This window comes from Artemia sp. Qi Xiang Cuo, chromosome 9, assembly GCF_049724085.1.
Source record: "Artemia sp. Qi Xiang Cuo chromosome 9, ASM4972408v1, whole genome shotgun sequence".
Lineage (NCBI taxonomy): Eukaryota > Metazoa > Arthropoda > Branchiopoda > Anostraca > Artemiidae > Artemia > Artemia sp. Qi Xiang Cuo.
The window spans coordinates 23,180,579-23,198,271 of record NC_142802.1 but is presented as its reverse complement, the minus strand read 5'-3'; the positions used below and the strand labels follow the sequence as shown (position 1 = coordinate 23,198,271).

The 17,693-nt window shown below is 35.7% G+C and overlaps 1 protein-coding gene across 6 annotated transcripts in view; it reads left to right on the top strand.

Annotated features, from left to right (window-relative positions):
- The window catches only part of LOC148948460 (uncharacterized), a 521,750-nt gene that overhangs the window by 337,294 nt on the left and 166,763 nt on the right, over window positions 1-17,693 (top strand). For all 6 annotated transcript variants that reach the window (XM_089094386.1, XM_089094385.1, XM_089094390.1 and 3 more), the window contains one exon: window positions 10,061-10,166. In XM_089094386.1, the coding sequence (XP_088950512.1) occupies window positions 10,061-10,166 (106 nt within the window). The remainder of the gene's footprint in view (window positions 1-10,060; window positions 10,167-17,693) is intronic.

Here is a 17,693-nt window from a genome sequence, read left to right as displayed (position 1 = left end):
GTTTTACTAAAATAAATTACAGCTATACCAGTTATTACTTACATAGCTTGCGCTTTTTAGGAAGTTTAACAAGTATCTTAGCGACTTGAGTGATTCATCATTATTGTTCCAAATTACTAGTATTATACTGATGTTTCTTTTTATTGAAAAAGGGCCGGAATGACTAGCAGATAAACTCTGTTCGATTGGCTGGTTTTGAGCCCCCAACAGTGATTCAACAACGTTTGTTTATCTAATATGGCATTTTTATTTTATTTTTTTTACACAGAAAGGTATGTATAGGTGGGTAAAAATAAAATTTGGATACTTGTGGGTAAGTTATATGTGGGTAAATTGAATGATTGAAATAAAACCCAGTTCGCATACTTCTTTGGCTAATAAAAAACCCACTTTCGGTTTTGACAGTGGTCAAGTATGATTCTGATGCATGGGCGCTCAAAAAAAAAACAAACGGAGGAGGATATACTAGATGTTTTTCAGAAATATTGCCTTCGGATTGGATTGTTTTGGGTGCCCGACTGACTGACCGTATTTCAAACAGTAGGCTCTACAAAAATTGGGGTTCATTCCTGCTTTCTAGGGTTATATTGAGAGAAAGGCTGAGATGGCTAGGACACGTTCTGCGGAAGAAGGATGACATATTGCCAAAGATTTTCCTTTTTGGCCAACCGTTTGGGGCCAAAAGAAAAGCAGGTTGTCCTCGGTTAGGGTGGGAGGATGTCGTAAGGAAAGATCTTAGGAAAATGGGAACTTCCTGGGAGGATGTAAAGAGGGAGGCTTTGAATAGATTTGGATGGAGGAGGAGTGTGCGTAGCTGTGTTGGCCTCAGGCGGCTCAGTTTTAGGGTGAGTTGCTAGTAGTACTAGCAGTAGTAGTAGTAGTAGATGGTAGCACAGAGAAACAGATAAAAATGGTTTGACAGAAATATTTTCCTTCTTCTTATTGGCTTAAAATTTCATAAAAAAGGACCAATTAGGTATTGACTAATATGCGTTCATAGCACGGAACAAATTTATTTGGTGCAAATTCCCAGCTTAGTTTTTGTTAATATGGTTTCAAATAAATTTTGTTTTAGAAGGTTATTTGCCTCCAGAAATGTGGAATAATGTGATTATTTTAATAAAATATGTCTCAAAATTAATTAATGAAATTAAAGGCATTTTCTGACATAAAAGTATAGGCCCGTAATTTTTCTTTTTCTCATTTCTGACAGGTTTCGAATTTGGGCCACATAACGTTCTTTGACTTACAGTTGTCAATTTGTTAGGAGACTTAATTTTATACCAGATACTAAACCTACATCTTCCACTTTTACCACTTACAACTCATCGCAGCACCAAGCCACTTGAGCCACCGCAGCTGTGTTTTTTCTTCCTACACCCCAATATGTTCAAGTCTTCACTCTTTATTACCCCTTACTTAATTACTTTTCAACCTCCGACCATGCCTACGAAAGATTCCACATGGTTTCTTTGGCAAATATTCTTCTTCTGTCAAGGTTTTCTTAGCTCTTTGGCAAATATTCTTCTTCTGTCCACCCAGCTGTCGTCTCCAGGATGATGCTGGTTCTCTGACGAGGACGTCTCGATATATCATACCTCTTGGGCGATGTAAGGTGTGGTTAAGGAGGTTGAGGCGACTTCTTTTGATGATGAGAGATAGGTTTTCAAATTGGTCACAACGGCTTCTTACTCCGCTATTTGGAAATTGGAATTCTAGACCACCTGTTGATTCGGCGTAAATAATATAGGTAGCGGTGATTGAACGTATCCAAAGCATTCGCCTCTTCTGCCTGGGGCAGCCATGTCTCATAAGCGTAAAGTAGTACAGCACGAACGAATGCTTTGTAGACTCTAACTTCGGTTTTTGTCGAGGTCTGACGTCAGGCCCATAGTGCCTTTTTTAGACTGGTGAAGACTTCCCATGCCTTTGCTATTCGGGTAAAGATATCATTTCCAGCTCCACCGTCTGTTGTTACAATAGACCCAAGGTCCTTGAATGGATTGTCGTCCAAGTTAATTTGGCAATAAACAGAATTATTGAGGGTTATTAGTTTAGTATTGGAGCAAGCTTATGGTGATTCCCATGTGCTTCGAGGCCTCAGAAACACCGCTGATCATGTCCTGCAAGCCATCTGCAGTTGTTTCGAGCAAGGCAACGTCATCTGCACAATCTGAGTCTGTCAAGGATTGAAGAAAACCGTCTAGTTGTCCGAAGACAACACCACTGTCATTTCTCCGGGTATTATTTATTACCCAATCTATCACGTAGTTGAATAATGTGGGTGATAGGAGATATCTCTGTTTGACCCCAAACTCAACGGGAAACTTAAGAGCGGCGTTGCCTGAGATACTTCCTTCCGTGAGATTAAGTCGGCTTCATGTATTACGCTCCAATTTGTTTTTAATCTTTTCTTGAGATCTCATTCCACTCTATTCGAGGACGTTCTGCTTTTTTCTTTGACCCAAGATGAAATGCTGAAAAGCTAAATTTTCGGCAGCCCATCATTCTTCAATCGTAAAATACTACTACCTCTTAGGGTTTCTGTCATTATAGCCCTAGAAAGAGGGATAGAATCAAATTTTTGTGTATCTTATTGTTTAATGTGCAATCAATCAAACATGATCCTAGAACTTCGTTAGGCGATTCTTCTGGAAAACATATAGCATATCTTCCGTGGGCGCTTCCGAAGCGCCATGTTTTGTCAGAGACGTACTTGAATACTGTTATTACTTTGGCTTCCAATACATTTTTTCTGCTTGTCTTACACCATATAGGCTAACTAACAGAAGAGGAATAACACACTTTTTTGACAAGAATTTGAAATGATTATAAACCCTCCTAAAGGGTCAAAATAGAATGACCGCACTAATGCATCCTTATTTATTTTATTGGGCGTTGCCTTGGATTTTTCCAGGGGGAGGACTTCAGCCAATTAGGAGGGAGGGTTGAGTTTACCATCTTGTCAAAATTTAGCTTTAGACTTGCCTTTAAGATTTTTCTAGAAGGAGAGTGGGCAATGACTTTCTAAAGAGCACTTCCCCTTTGATCTTTGACAAGATGGCAGCTCAATCATCAAAAATTAAGATACGTTCCTTGCGGAAGAACAAGCTTGGAAGAATGAAATAGAATGGTACCTGCCATCATTGAGACAAAAAATATCACATTTTCGTCATTTATAATTTATCCCTTGTGGAAATTTTTGGCTCCCTTATATTTGGGATGGTCTTTAGACTTCCCTTATTAAAGAGTTGAACTTTACTTTGTCTCCATGGAACATCAGCCATGTCTTATTTCACCAGCTTCAACTAATCAAATTGTTTAAAAGTTGAAGTACCTCATCTAAGTTTCAAACCAATACACAAGTGTCACATCTATTTTTAGTTCATCCGTGTTTTTGTTTTGGGCATTAAAACTTTATTGTGTAGTTTCTCGTTGCATGTAATGGAGAAGGTAGCAAAGTCAAAAGCTTAACTTCCTTCCGTATAAACCTTTGTCAATTGAAATTCCATGGTTTTCAATTAACTCCAAGATTTACTAGATCGGAAAAGTTCTGTAAACTTGGGCAAGTTTGCTATGGGGGCAATAAACTTTGAACCGTAATTAGAATAGTTTTCAGAATTGAATTTCTATCTTATTCATCTCTAAGTTTATCCTCTAAGGCAGTTTGCTATACGGTAGAGGAAAGTGCTAATATATGGGTATGTCAAGCAGGCACGCACACTCGCGAGATTTTTATTGGGGTTTGTTTCCAATGGGAAACAAGGGACATTTTTGGCTGGGAAATATACTGCTAAAATCTCTGTCCGTTTTTATAATGACCAATGTTAGATACTAAATAGCAAATGGAAAGCTAGTATGCTTTTGTGCAAACTGATTCCGAGAATAAGATAGATTTGGCGATTGGAAATTCTGTATATTGAAAATGTATATTCTTCAGTCAACAGTTCACTAAGATAGGGATCCCCTAAGAACAGCAGATATCTTGTGTTACGACCTTAGGATTTGGCTCTTATTAACCCTGTTCGAATTTGACATTAGCCCTGCCCATGTGTTGAGCACCTATAGGTTATTATCTTTGGCTGAAATATTCTAAACATTTAAATTAATATATAATCGTAAGAAGTCTTATTTAATAAATAATCTTCAAAATTTCACCCGAGATAAACTTCAAATTTAGGGCAAAATCATTGTGGGTTAAACTGAAGCATGGAAATTAGTAAAAAATTTGTTATTAGGTTTAATTTAAAGTGTTAATTACTTTGAAATACAGTGAACAAAAAATATATTTATTTAAAAATCTATCCGACAGATTTTATCAAAAGTTATTCGGGTGAGCGGCACCAGTTATGTCGTAGGGCAAAGTTCGAACTGGAACAGCACTTATTTGATCCTTTAATTTTGATCCAAAAACCCTGTACTGAGTTAGGAGTACCTGTGTCTGGGACAGTTTTTGGGACGGGTATAATCGCTTTGACATTGGAACTTCTTTTGAAAAGGGATTTCCTCTGTTTGCAGAGTCGTAATTAAAAGTAAAGAAGCAAGATCTTATCTGTAAGACCAAAAACTAGTAAAACTAATGAACAAAAACTGATAATTACCTTTTTCATATTCGTTAGGATTCTAGCTTCGATCATTTACATACTTTCGCGAATATCAAAATATTTTAAAAGTAACTGTCTACGAAGGTCATCCAGTTCAATCATTAGTCCACTTGCCATCCTTTAGATATTGTGTGTCAGGGTCGTATCCAGGATTTTTTTTCGGGGGGGGGGGGGGGGTACAAGAAAAACTTTTAATACACATCGCAAGTTTATTTTTGTGTATTTTGTTACGTGTTTACGAGTCGGACAAAACGTAGGGGGGGGGGGTCAAATCTCATACCCCTCCCCGCCCCTTGGATATCGCTCGTTGTGTGTGAATTGTATTTTGAAGATAAATCTATGAATCGATTAATTAAAAAAACATTTATCTTCAATTCAAGTAAAGAGGAACATTAAGTTATATATATGTATATATATATATATATATATATATATATATATATATATATATATATATATATATATATATATATATATATATATATATATATATATATATATATATATATATATATATATATATATATATATATATATATATATATTATGGTTCGATGATCGAACCATAAATAGTCGGTATATATTTAGCTTAAAGTAGCTGGACAAATTTATCACAAAATCAATTTAGCGGCACATCCATCACAAACTACTGAAGGTGAAATTGAGCCACCTTCATATGGTCAAATGTACTTTTTAGACCCCAATGAAGCTGTTGAGGAACCCTCGCACATCCTTTAAATTATGGGATCTCTCATAATCTATGAATCTCTAGTAAAGGAATATTGAGAGATTCAAACGACTATGCCAAACGTTACGAAAAAATGCGAAAACTGGAAGATGATGCAAATCAACTTGCTGCTTTATTGAGATAACAATCTCCAAACATGCAGCTCATATTTACTTTGCCAGATGGTGTCGATTATAGACGGTTAAACCCTTCCGCATGTAATGAAGTATGCGCTGTGCTTACTCTTAATGCTGACTATAGTTTTCCACCAAATGAAATGGTTGTAAAACAGCGTAGCAGAAATTTTTTCATTTAAAAAATACCAACCATCGTGTGGAACCCTTTACCTACCCAATGTTGTATCCAGCTGGAACTAAGGATGGTCAAGGGGCATGCTATTTCAAATATCTTATGTAAGTCGTCTACATATAACACGACTTGAATTAGCAAGGAATCGTATCACTTTTCCACCTGAACATGCGAAAATCCTTTCTGTGCAAGCTGTTATACCCGATCTGCGTAGGATTGGTTTTAATGCTTTGCATTTTGGTGGAAGACTTTTCCAACAGTACCTCGCTGATACCGTTATTCGTGTTGAGAGTGATCGTATTGATGGATAAAATTTAACCAGAAAACTATTATGGGTGAAAACTACGTAGGTGTTAAGCGACTTCTTAAAGAACTTGCCTCGAAAAAAGGTGCATTCATTCTTGAAAAAGTTATACTACCGTCATCACTCGTCGGATTGAAGACGTATTGACTGCTGTTCATCGCCATGGACCCTTAGATTTCTTTATAACTTTGCCTTGAAATCCTGATTGGCCTGAAGTTAAGGAAAAAATACGTACCAAACTTGATGAGAATTCCATCACAAAACAGTCCCCTCAGGATCATCCTGATCTCATTACTCGAAATGCTAAACTGAAATATGACGATATAGTCAACGATAATGATAGGTATCAGATATTTGTAAAGGTGGGAGTATATGTTTATACGACTTAATTTCAAAAACGTGGACTACCACATATGCGTTTGCTATTGATCATGAGTCCTCAGGATCGAATCCATAATCCCGTTGAAATTGATGATCTTATTTCAGCTGAAATTCCAAATTCCAACGATCCATTATTAAGAGAATTAGTCTTAAAGTGGATGATTCATAATCCTTGTGGAATTTAAATCCAAATGCGATTTGTATGATTAATAAAAATGAAAAATTCCAGTGCCGTTACGGTTTTTCAAAGCAGTACAATTCAGTCCCATTTCTAGCGGATGCTGAAAATCCAAAGTATCGATGTCGTCATGATCCCAAATTAGACGAAATGAATAGAGAAGAATTTTCACATGACCGTGCTGTTTATCGAAAAGATTCTAATAATCCTCGAATTACTCGTGATAATCGTCATGTCGCCACATATAATCCTCATATGCTTAAAAAGTACAAATATCATATAAATGTCGAATATGTAGGAAATATAGGTCCGGTAAAATATCTATATAAATACATCTACAAGGGACATGATTGTGCTTCAATAATGACTGCCGAAAATAAACGGCACATTGTTTACAATGAAGCAGAAACCTATATAGAAGGATTATGCATTACACCAACTGAAGTATGCTGGCTACTATTTAGTTACGATATCCAGAAAAATAGCCATGTCGTTCAACGTTTAAATGTTCATTTACCAGGACGTTATCTAATGCAAAATAGCAGCCAAGCCCAAGAAGATTTACTAGATATTGGACAAGAAGGCTCAATGTCGGAAGTGTATTTTCGACACAAGGCGTTAAAACAAAATAAAAAAGAAGGTATTTCTCTATTATTGGGAAATGCCTGAACACTATAGATGGAATGGCAATACCAGTACATGGGAACAAAGAATCCGTCGATTACGTGTCTATTGGACGAATTCATAGCGTAAATGTTTCGGCTCGCAAAGCACTCGTAAATCTTTACGAGTACTTTTGTATCATGTGAAGAATGCAAAAAATTTTGAAGATCTTAAAACAGTTGATAACGTTGTATACTCCACAACAGAAAGCATGCCTGGCTCATGGCCTTGAATTCGACGATAAACAGTGGTTCGACCCCATGGAAGAATCGGTAGTGTCCAAAATGCCTTCTGTAATGTGAATACTCGTCACACAGATTTTTTTTGTTTTAATCCTGAGGATCCAAAAGCTTTTTGGGAAAGATTGAAAAATCAGTTGTCAGATAATTTCATTTTGTATACAAGACGAAATAATTTATCTAAAGATGTTGTAGTAAAGCGTACTTATCGTATTATTGCATCGAAGTTAAATACGATGGCAATAGAAGATCGAAATTTTAGTTTTTGGGTGGAAAGATACAGCATGGACAACATTGAGACCTATGAAAATGACCAGAGCTTGGAATTTCCAAATTTTACTGAGTCAGCTGTTACTGGACATAGTGTGTATTGGCTTCTGCAAGGAAAAGAGCTTGAAATTGTTGACATTATTCTAAAGGCTGTAAATGATCCTAATTATTTTGGGAAAAAATGTTTTATCATTGATGGACCAGGGGGTACCGATAAAACATTTGTTTATAAGACCTTATATCACATTCTGCGTGGAAAAAACTACAAAGTACAATGTATGGCTTATACAGGAATAGCAGCAACTTTATTGCCATTTCGACTAACAACACACAAGACCTTCGTCTTGAAAGTTCCATTTTCTTTACATTTTGATTCATGTATAAAACCTAAATAAAACCGAGCTATAGAATTAGCTTAAATAAATATTTTTCTACTTGACGAAGCACCCATGCTTCCCAAGTATGGCTTATAAAATATGGATCAGTTGTTGCGATCCGTTGCAAATGCAAACCTACCATTTGGTGGGAAAATTTTAATTGCTGGAGGTGATTTCCGACAGTGTTTACCAGTTCAACACCGAAGCAACCACAGTGAAACACTCGATTTATTAATAAAAAAATTCATCTTTGGAAGAATTTCAAACATGTTTCCTTTGAGAAAAATGTATGGGTCGATCCTGAACAGAAAACATTTGCAAAATACATACTCGAACTGGGAAATGGAAATTTTCCTAAAAATGAACTTAATGAAATTGAATTACCGGAAGATATAATTTCCAATGGAAATTTAATTGAGGAAGTATTTGGAGATTGTTCGTCTAAACAAAGTTTCGATTTAATGAAGGATCGAGGTATTTTATTTTTGTACTCCAGAATTCCTTAATTCCATTGATACAGAAAATTTACCATTGCATGACTTAAAAATAAAGAAAAATACGATAGTTGTGCTTTTGCGTAATTTTGATATTTCAGAATGGATATTATAAGCGCGGAACACAGCAGAACCTTCAGTCTGTCCACGAAACAAAGATGTAGTGGACAAGGAAGGAAACAATTTGGATGGAGATGAAGAAAAAAGGAAGGCATTTTTGTGTCTCCGAATGCATGTAGAGATAATAAAACGAGAGCATAGGATAACCAGACATTGAAAAACTTTCTATCCTAGGGTCTGCATCCTGCATCATTCCTTGCGGACTCTGTTCCCCTCTGATATTTAACCAAAGGGTCTGCCTGTTCCGGGTTTGGAATACAGAGCACCTTTTTATGCTTTGGTCGTGACGATATTGGAGCGCTCGTTCTCATATTTTTTCTTGCCATCTCCCATTAAATAACAGCAAAATCATAAGGCCTCATCGCTTGTGTGGTACATAACTTTCAATTTTCGAATATATAAAGGGTACTAAGTTTCATATAAAGGAACCCTAAAATCGATTAGTTTTTGTAGTAAGATGTGGAAATGTTAATATGTACATGTAGCAATATTACACATAAGTTCTATGTAGCAACCGTCCATTGTTTCCCTGTAGGCCTATTTATGTTTACAGACGAATGCACTACCGCATTAAAGTACCACTTCTGCAGCTGGAAGACTATGTATACATATTTTCGGTAGTTTAAAACAAATTGGGTTGAGTTTGTTATTGTCTTAGGCCCCCTTTTTTGCCAAAGTTTTTGTTCTGGGGCACAAAATTGCAAGCTTAGGATATAGAATTTTCATAATCTGTTCATTTGAGTAAAAAAAAAGGCCCCTGGGATCGTAAAGTTGTTTCGGGTAGAACATCTGTACGATCCAAATTCCAGCAGGATATATCATTCTCACATTCTGATTCAACTTACTAATATACTTTTGCATTTGAAATACATAATTTGCGGAAGTTGGGATCTTATCCCAAATATCCTTAAGTATCCCTAACAAATTTTTGACGAAAACAACAAGATCCTGAGTTTAATTTTGCATAAGAAGTCGACGCTTATTCAAAGTTTTATTTACTACTGAGTGACTGACCGACTGACTGATTCAATTACAAAATACTAAATTAAAAAAAAAGTATGGCTTACAACGACCGGAAGGACAAGGCAACAAAGCGCGAGATAAGAGAATGATTTTCAACATGAAAATCGTATTTTTTTAAATGTAAATACTGTTGTGAAAATTTACCCTTTATTTACAGTGTTTTACCCACAACTCAGTGGAAAGTAAAATTCGAAATATGCATTCCTGCTTACGCAACTCCAAATAGGGAGCAAATAGTTAGATATGACAATAGTCGCTGTTATTTTATATACCAGTTGCAAGTGACTTTCAGTGATATTTCTTTTAGTTTGTCAAGGATTTTCTAAATTGCTATGTGAACATTTGTTATTTAATCAATATATCTTCCTTAGGACGATGACTATGGAAGTGGTGACAAATCTCCTGGACTAAGGATTCCTCAAGGACCTCCACCATTACCACCTCCTCCTCCGAATCCAGTTGGACTTGATGGCTTAGGTAACAAACGATTTATTCAGCTTTTTGAAATTTGTTGGTTCCCAAAAATGTAATTTTTGTATAGGTTTCTTCACCAAAAGGAAATATTCAGCATATTTAATTACATTTCTGTCGTATGTTTATATTATTTGACAAAGTATTCCAAATAATTCGAATGTAAACATTAGGTAAGCTTAATTAATAATTCAAGAGTTTCCTGCAATCTTTCGGTAGGATTTGTAGAATATTCCTATTCTGTTTTCTATTTTTATGTATCTGGGCCCACTGAAGTGGGCTACACCTATCTGACCAAGCTATATCCAGTCATAACTCATAATTGTTCATTGGAAAAATTCCACTGAAGAAAAATTTCGTTGCAAAAGGTTACAGGTCTGATAGACAAAAAAGTGATTTTATGCCCAATTATCTAAACCCTTACGTATTTTGGCACATTTGCTTTTAAACAAATTCAGAAAAGGGTGACATTGTCAGTTTTTAGAGGAAATTCCCAGATATTTGACCCCTTAGCTTAGGAGCTTAGGATATTAAAAGTTCTTAAAAGCCTCTGCTGGAAACATAGTGACTATTTTTAGATTAATTTGATTGATGTATTGATTCTTTTGTATGGAAAACTACAGCAAACCGACGACTTATCTAAAAAAATATATAAACAAGAAATACATAGCAGTAAGAACAATTTCCTATCCTAAGCAATCATAGGTAGCGCAATAGCACTGCCTATCTATTTTTTTATTCATTTTATTTTTTACCAAGGCATTTCGTATAGAAGGAGTTATCGTAGATACTTCGAAATGAGCTCATTCGATTAGAAATTGAAAGTTCTATTGCTCTTTTTAAGAGTCGAGAGTGAATGGGGGGGAGCCCCACCCCCTCTTTCGTCCATCATTTCCACAAGAACATCAAATCTACATTTTTGAGATGACCATTTTGTTCAGCATAGTTGAAAGATCCAGAAATTATGTCTTTGAGGATACCCCCACCCCCCGCAGCCCTCAAGGCAAGGGCTTAAAGCTATACTAGTTGCCAATTGCTAACATATAAGGTTTTTATGGAAGGGGTTGTCGTATAAACTTCGGAGGGGGCTCATACGATTGAAAATCAGAAGCTGTGATCAGAAGCTCTGATCTGATCAATCAGAAGTGCTCTTTTTAACAGTCAAAAGTGATCGGAGGGCAACTAGGCCGCACCTCCCCCACACACACACACTTTTCCTCATATGAACCTAATACAATTATTGAGATAGTCATTTTGTTCAAAATAGTCCAAAGATCATGAAACAGTACCTCCAGGGTTAACACAACCCCACAGAGCCTAGGGACAAGGGTTATAAGTCATGACCCGGGTGTGTATAAAGTTTTATTCAAGGGGTGGTCGTACAAACTTTGGAGGAGGCTCATTTTATCAGAAATGGAAAGTTCTAGTTCCCTTTTTAAGAGTCAAAAGTAGTCGGAGGGCAATTAGCTCCTCAAGCCATGTTTTCAGCAAATCCCTCTGATCGAAATTTTAAGATTGCCATTTTGTTCAAAATAGTCCAAAAACCATAAAAAAAATGTCTCCAGCGTTAACACAATCCCCCGGAGCCTGGGGCATGGATTGTAAGTTGTGCCCCGGGGGCATATAAGGTTTCTATTGAAATTAAAAGTTATAGTGCCCCTTTTAAGATTCAAAATTAATTGGAGGCCAACCAGCACCCCCCCCCCTCATACCCATTATTTCTCCCCAAAAAAATCAATCAAAGCTTATAGAAAGCTATTTTGTTCAGCGTATTTGAAAGGTTCAGTAGATATGTCTTTAGGGATGTCACCCACTCCCCCCCCCCCCACAGCCCTTAAGGCAAGGGCTTTCCGTTAGGCAGTGCGTCCTTTGTTTGTATATAGTAATATGCTATTGAGAAAGGTGGGCATGTATGACCTTTACTTTCCAAAATGACGAAGGGCATTCAGCTCAGCCTTTCAGAAAATGTTGAGGGGAGTGTTGAACTAAATCAAAACACTTTCGGGTTGTCTAAAGGGTGTAACTCAGGAATGACTGAGTATATTAATTTGAAACTTTTATGAAATGAAAAGGTAGTGAAATTTAGTGAAAAAGGTAGTGAAAAAGGTGAGTGAAATGAAAATGAAAAGGTATTTGCGCGCTACTACTACTACTGCTACAACTACCACCATTACTTCTGCTACCACTACTACTATTACTGCTACCACTATTGCCACTAAAACTACTGCTTGTGTAGCGATTACTACCAAGGCTGAGGATACTGAAACGAACATCTGAGGAAATTTTGAGGTGAAAATTGAACTAAATCAAAATATACTATCTGCTTTGAAAGAGTTACTCGGTAGTTTGATGTTAATTATCTTGCCTTAAATATTTGAAAGTCATGTTTTCTTATTTTTTCAAGGGTTTCAAGGGCTTGCTCAGGTTTAAATGATATACATGTATTGAGGGGTTCCCTTAATAGATCTAAGAATCGATGCGTTCGACTCCAAGGTATCTTGCTTAATGAAAATCTCTCCTTCAAGCCTCATATTGGCCTCATTAACATGAAAGCGTCCAGAAGCCCTGGGACCCTTAAAAAAAATTTCCCTTTTTTTGGGTGGGGGGGGGGGGGTATTGTTTGGTTTGGTGATAGGAGTTTATTATTTAAAAAAGGTTTGATGAATGTATTTGCTTATTTTTTTTTTTTTTTCTCCCCTGTTTTTTTTTTCCTGGCCATAGAGCCTTACGGGGGAGACTATGTTGAAGTATTTGTTATTTATGTGTATAATTTACCGTGGATTTTGGTATTCACTGATACAATTATTTTTTTTTTTTTTTTTAAATAAGTTCTATTCAGTTTTATCAAAAAAAAAAAAATACAAACTGTCAAAAGTACACGTATCAGCAATATTTTTGGAACGGCTTACCGTATCAAGATGAAACTTCCAGGGCATCATGAGGGGAATTTTCAACTGATCAAAAGGCAACATGTACATGCTACTACTGTTATCAATGCTGCTGCTAATGCTGTTACTACAACTACTAATACAACACTAATACTTCTAATACTTCTCCTACTACTTCTACTACTACTATGATACTGCTACTATTAAGACAAAGTCGACTAAATCGAAACACACTCTCTGAAAACTTCGAAACACTTTCAGCTAAATCGAAACACACTTTCTGCATGCCAAAACAGCGCATAATTTACATAAACAGAACAAAATATAATAACCAGAACATGATTTGCACTTTACTTAAAAAAAAACGAATGTCGACTGACAGTTTAAATATATTTCAGAAAAGCGAAAATTGTGTTTTGGTCTTCAGAAGGAACGGGGATCGTTGGCCCTATTCATGTTAATTTCTGCTCGTTTTGAGTTGGAATCGGTTATTTATTATAATTTCTGTTCGTTTTGGGTTTCATTTATTTATTGACTGTGATTTGTGGTAATTTTACGCTTGGAAGATTGTTTGAATTTATTTCTGCTGATTTTTGGTTTAATGGAGCTGTTTACTTTTCTTTTAAGAACTTATTTTGTAAATCTTTTTTTAATTTAATCACAAAAGAAAGAAAGAAATAAAGTAGGCACATTTGGTCATTTTAGTCTTTTAATCCAAGAGGATCTTACCCATTCTGTATCATTTTTGTAACTGGTAGTATCTTGAAGAAATTCCCTCTAACTATTTGTCAGGTCAATTAAAGAACTTTTGTTCAATCTTTATTTTTAAAATAACAAATAGTTTTTTCAGCTGAAAGTAAAGATGAACATTAAAACTTAAAACGAACATAAATTATTACGCACATGAGAAGAGTTGCCCCCTCCTCAATACCTCGATCTTCACGCTATGGTTTTGAGTACTTTTTAAAAGATTCTTAATTAATTAAATTAAATTGTTCTAATTAAACGGTCCTTGTATTTCAAAAGTCGTTTTTTAAAAATTGGGACAAAAAGTCAAACTTTTTCTGATACACTTAATCAGATGGTGTAATTTTCATTAAGACTCCTTGACTTTTTTGGGGTTGGTTCCCCCCTTTTCGAAAATCAGGCGAATTTTCTCCGGCTCGTAGCTTTTGATGGCTAATACAAAACTTAATAAATCTTATTTATTTGAAATCAGCACAGTCAGCCAATTCTTTTGATGTATCTATTGATATCACAATTCCCTTTTTAGAGTGTTGGTTACTATTTAGCCGAGTCGCTCCTTACTTACAGTTCATTGCCATGAACTGTTTGACTTTATTTATCCTCTACTTACTATATTGAAAGCTAATTTGGTAGTGTATTTTAGCTGTCGAATTTTGCAATTAAATCACTTGTCCGAGTTTTCCAATAAGTATAAATATTTATCCATATCGTTTCTGTGCAAATAGGATTCATATGGATTAGTCCCGGATGTGATCCAATTAGACAGGATTTGTCAAAATACGTGGCAACTGGCAGCAAAGGCCTTCTGACAACAGGCATAAAACCGAGAAAAAACAAAGCGTATAGTGTTTTGTAAGGATTGGAGAAACATTGCTATTCCCCCCTCTTAATCCACAATTCGTTCCAAAAAGTCACCCTGCCTCTCCCCCAACAAAATGGTCCCTGAAAGTCGTAGCTCCGTTCCAAAGTCGTGAGTCCAAATAGTATTAACTTACTAAAACTCAGTGGCGTTAAGTCACAAAAATGCAAGCGGTGGGGAAAGAGACCAAATATATATTCAAAATCGGGGGGGGGGAGGAGGTCAATTCTGCTATGTGTTTAAATTTTTTCAATGAAAATTTCAATTAAGGCATTCTTCAATGAAAACACCCATAAAAAGTATTTTCTAAAATCTAGGGAAGGTAGAAATGATTCCCTCTAATCCAATCCTTCTATCTATATGTGCACAACGTCTAATATCTCTTTTTTCTAAAATAAAAACTGCAACTTATAAACAGAAAGAATTGTATTGTCAGTGTTAAAGTTTTTACTAATGAGAAAAAAACTAACCTCGGGCTCGAACCCTTGACCACAAGGCTGTCCAGTCTGAGCCAACTAGGTTTTCCAGCTGAATTTAAACTTTTGTTGTATTCATAGATGCGTATCAGGGCCGTAACCAGTATTTTTGTTTGGGCAAGTTTTTTTTTTGGGGGGGGGGGTACGAAAAAAGCTTTAAAAAGTTTCTTTATATGCATTTTGTTACGTTTTTACGAGTCTGAAAAAATTTTGGGGTAGGGGGGATCCAACCTAACCCCCCCCCTTGGACACAACCTCGATGCGTATAGACTGGTTTTCTATAAATGTGATTATTTTCTTAGATGTAAAATGGACCGATGAGATAAAGTGATGTTATAATTTGTACTCATTTTGGATCATTGCTCACTCATCAATTGAGATAATTGCACGCATTTTCCCAAAACGGATCAAGGAGCTTGATTTTGGATTTTCTGACGCCAAACGATATTGACGATCTCTGAAACAACCATTAGGATCAACCGCTGAAACTATTTAGCGTCAATTAAGATATAATCAAGTCCAATAAATCTCTACCTATTTGGTTCTATATCTATTTTCTTGTGGACTTTTCTATCTCCAATCAATTTTTGGCTTAAAAATAATAGATAAATAACATTTAAGAGCGACCTAAAATTTCCTTGGTGGATATCCTTTTAATAGCTGAAAATTAGCTTGATTACTTTGACGAAAAACTAATATAATAAGTTTGAGTTCCTAAATTCATAGCTGCACACAAGGGTGAACATTAGCACAGGGAGTTCTGAGGTTCTTCCTTGGGGGGGGGGAGTATAACAAACCTGTTTAGGTCACTTTACTAATGAAAAGGAAACAAAGCTGTTGTGCTAAAAGAGGACTCCATTGGCCCCCTTCCCCATGTGCTGATGTTTTCGTCAATTTTTTTTTAACACTTGTCTAGTATTTTTCTCCCTTCTTATACCAAACACACTTCTGGCCAAGAATTGATACTTGATGAATAATGAAGTAAACTACTATTGGGCGTGGGTTTTACCTTTCTTTTTGTCTTTTTTTTACATAATTGCTTTCTAAAAAAATACCATATGTGAAAACCATTGATACCGAAAGTGTAGGCTTGTCTTTCCCTGCCGGGCAACTACTGCAACTGATTACAATGAATAATATATTCAAATTTAGAATGAAAAATTTCTCATAGGTTCATTTTTGGCACTTGTACCGTGAGATGATCTTCAGCCCCAAACTCTCCTTTCTCCTGCTAAGTTCCGAGGTTTTCAATACTCATTTGTATATAATTTGTCAGTTTTTATTTGATTTTGTAATCCCTCCCTGTCCCTAAAATAGAGGTTACCTTCAAATAAATTCATGATTATGTCCCTGAATCAGTTGTGTGCATTTTTCTTCTCTGGAGCTGGACGAGTTTTATCTATTTAGCGTCTACACGAAAGATTCTATTTTATGTCTGTTAATTTTCTAGATTTGTTTTTATTGCATTAAAAAAAACTTTTGTGGAAAATAAATCGTCTATATTTTAGGTATCATACTTTTACGATCAGACCTTTTTATAATTTTGCACTAACAACATCCATACAAATCAGCCTCAAAATATGCAAATTCGCAAATTCTAATCAGTAAATACAAAATCAACATTTTAAAATCTCAATATTCAGTAACTTGTTGCCCCTACTAGACTTAACATTTATTGGCTTTAGCAGAATAATCTTTGTTTGCAAAGTAAAGATTATAGGATTCTTTGAAAATTTAGCGAAAAGTCTTGGTGATCTATATATTTTATATATAATAAAAAAGAACCGATTTCTAAAGATATGATTGATAAACCCGTGTAAATCTATGTGCTTCTACCGAAATAGCGGCAACTTGCTGCTTAAATAGAATAATCTTGCCGTCATTTTACTATTGAAGACACTAATAGTTTTACTATCTGTGTATTTTCTTGCTGGAGCCACAAGTTACCGTTTATTCATGCTGGGATTTGAACTGAATGGAATCCCTAGTGCTTTACAGAACCCCCTTGCTGATACTAGTGGCAATTTAAAAAAAGAGCCAAGGACTCTTTGACATTAGCTCGCACTCCTGTGACGCATAATGGGCCATTTTTTGTCTTTATTACCCTTAGATGTCTTCTGGTCTTGTGCGATATAAACCCTACTTAAATATTCATAAAAAGGGAATCCAACTGAATTTATAACCCAGTCCTGGTGACAGGTCTTAAGAATAGCTTAGGTTTTGAGACGAAAAAGGTGTAATTTTTTAATTTTTTTTTTCTTAAAGACATAGAAATCAATCGTTTAGGTAATATTCTGTTGCCCCATATTAAGATTGCCAACGCTGAAGTTGAAACGTGTAAGAAATTACTCTGCACAGGTAGAGTACACACATCAGGTGGGTAAAGGACTGTTCAGGCTTATGTATAAATAAAACAATAAACTGTACGTGTATAACTCTTATTCTCCACGCTCGTTCATAGTTGGAAAAATTTGTACACCAAATGTTTTCAGTTATCACAGCAAGTTCAAAGTTCTTGTTGTTAAACTTGCACGACTGCTATTTTGTTACATTAGCAGAGTAG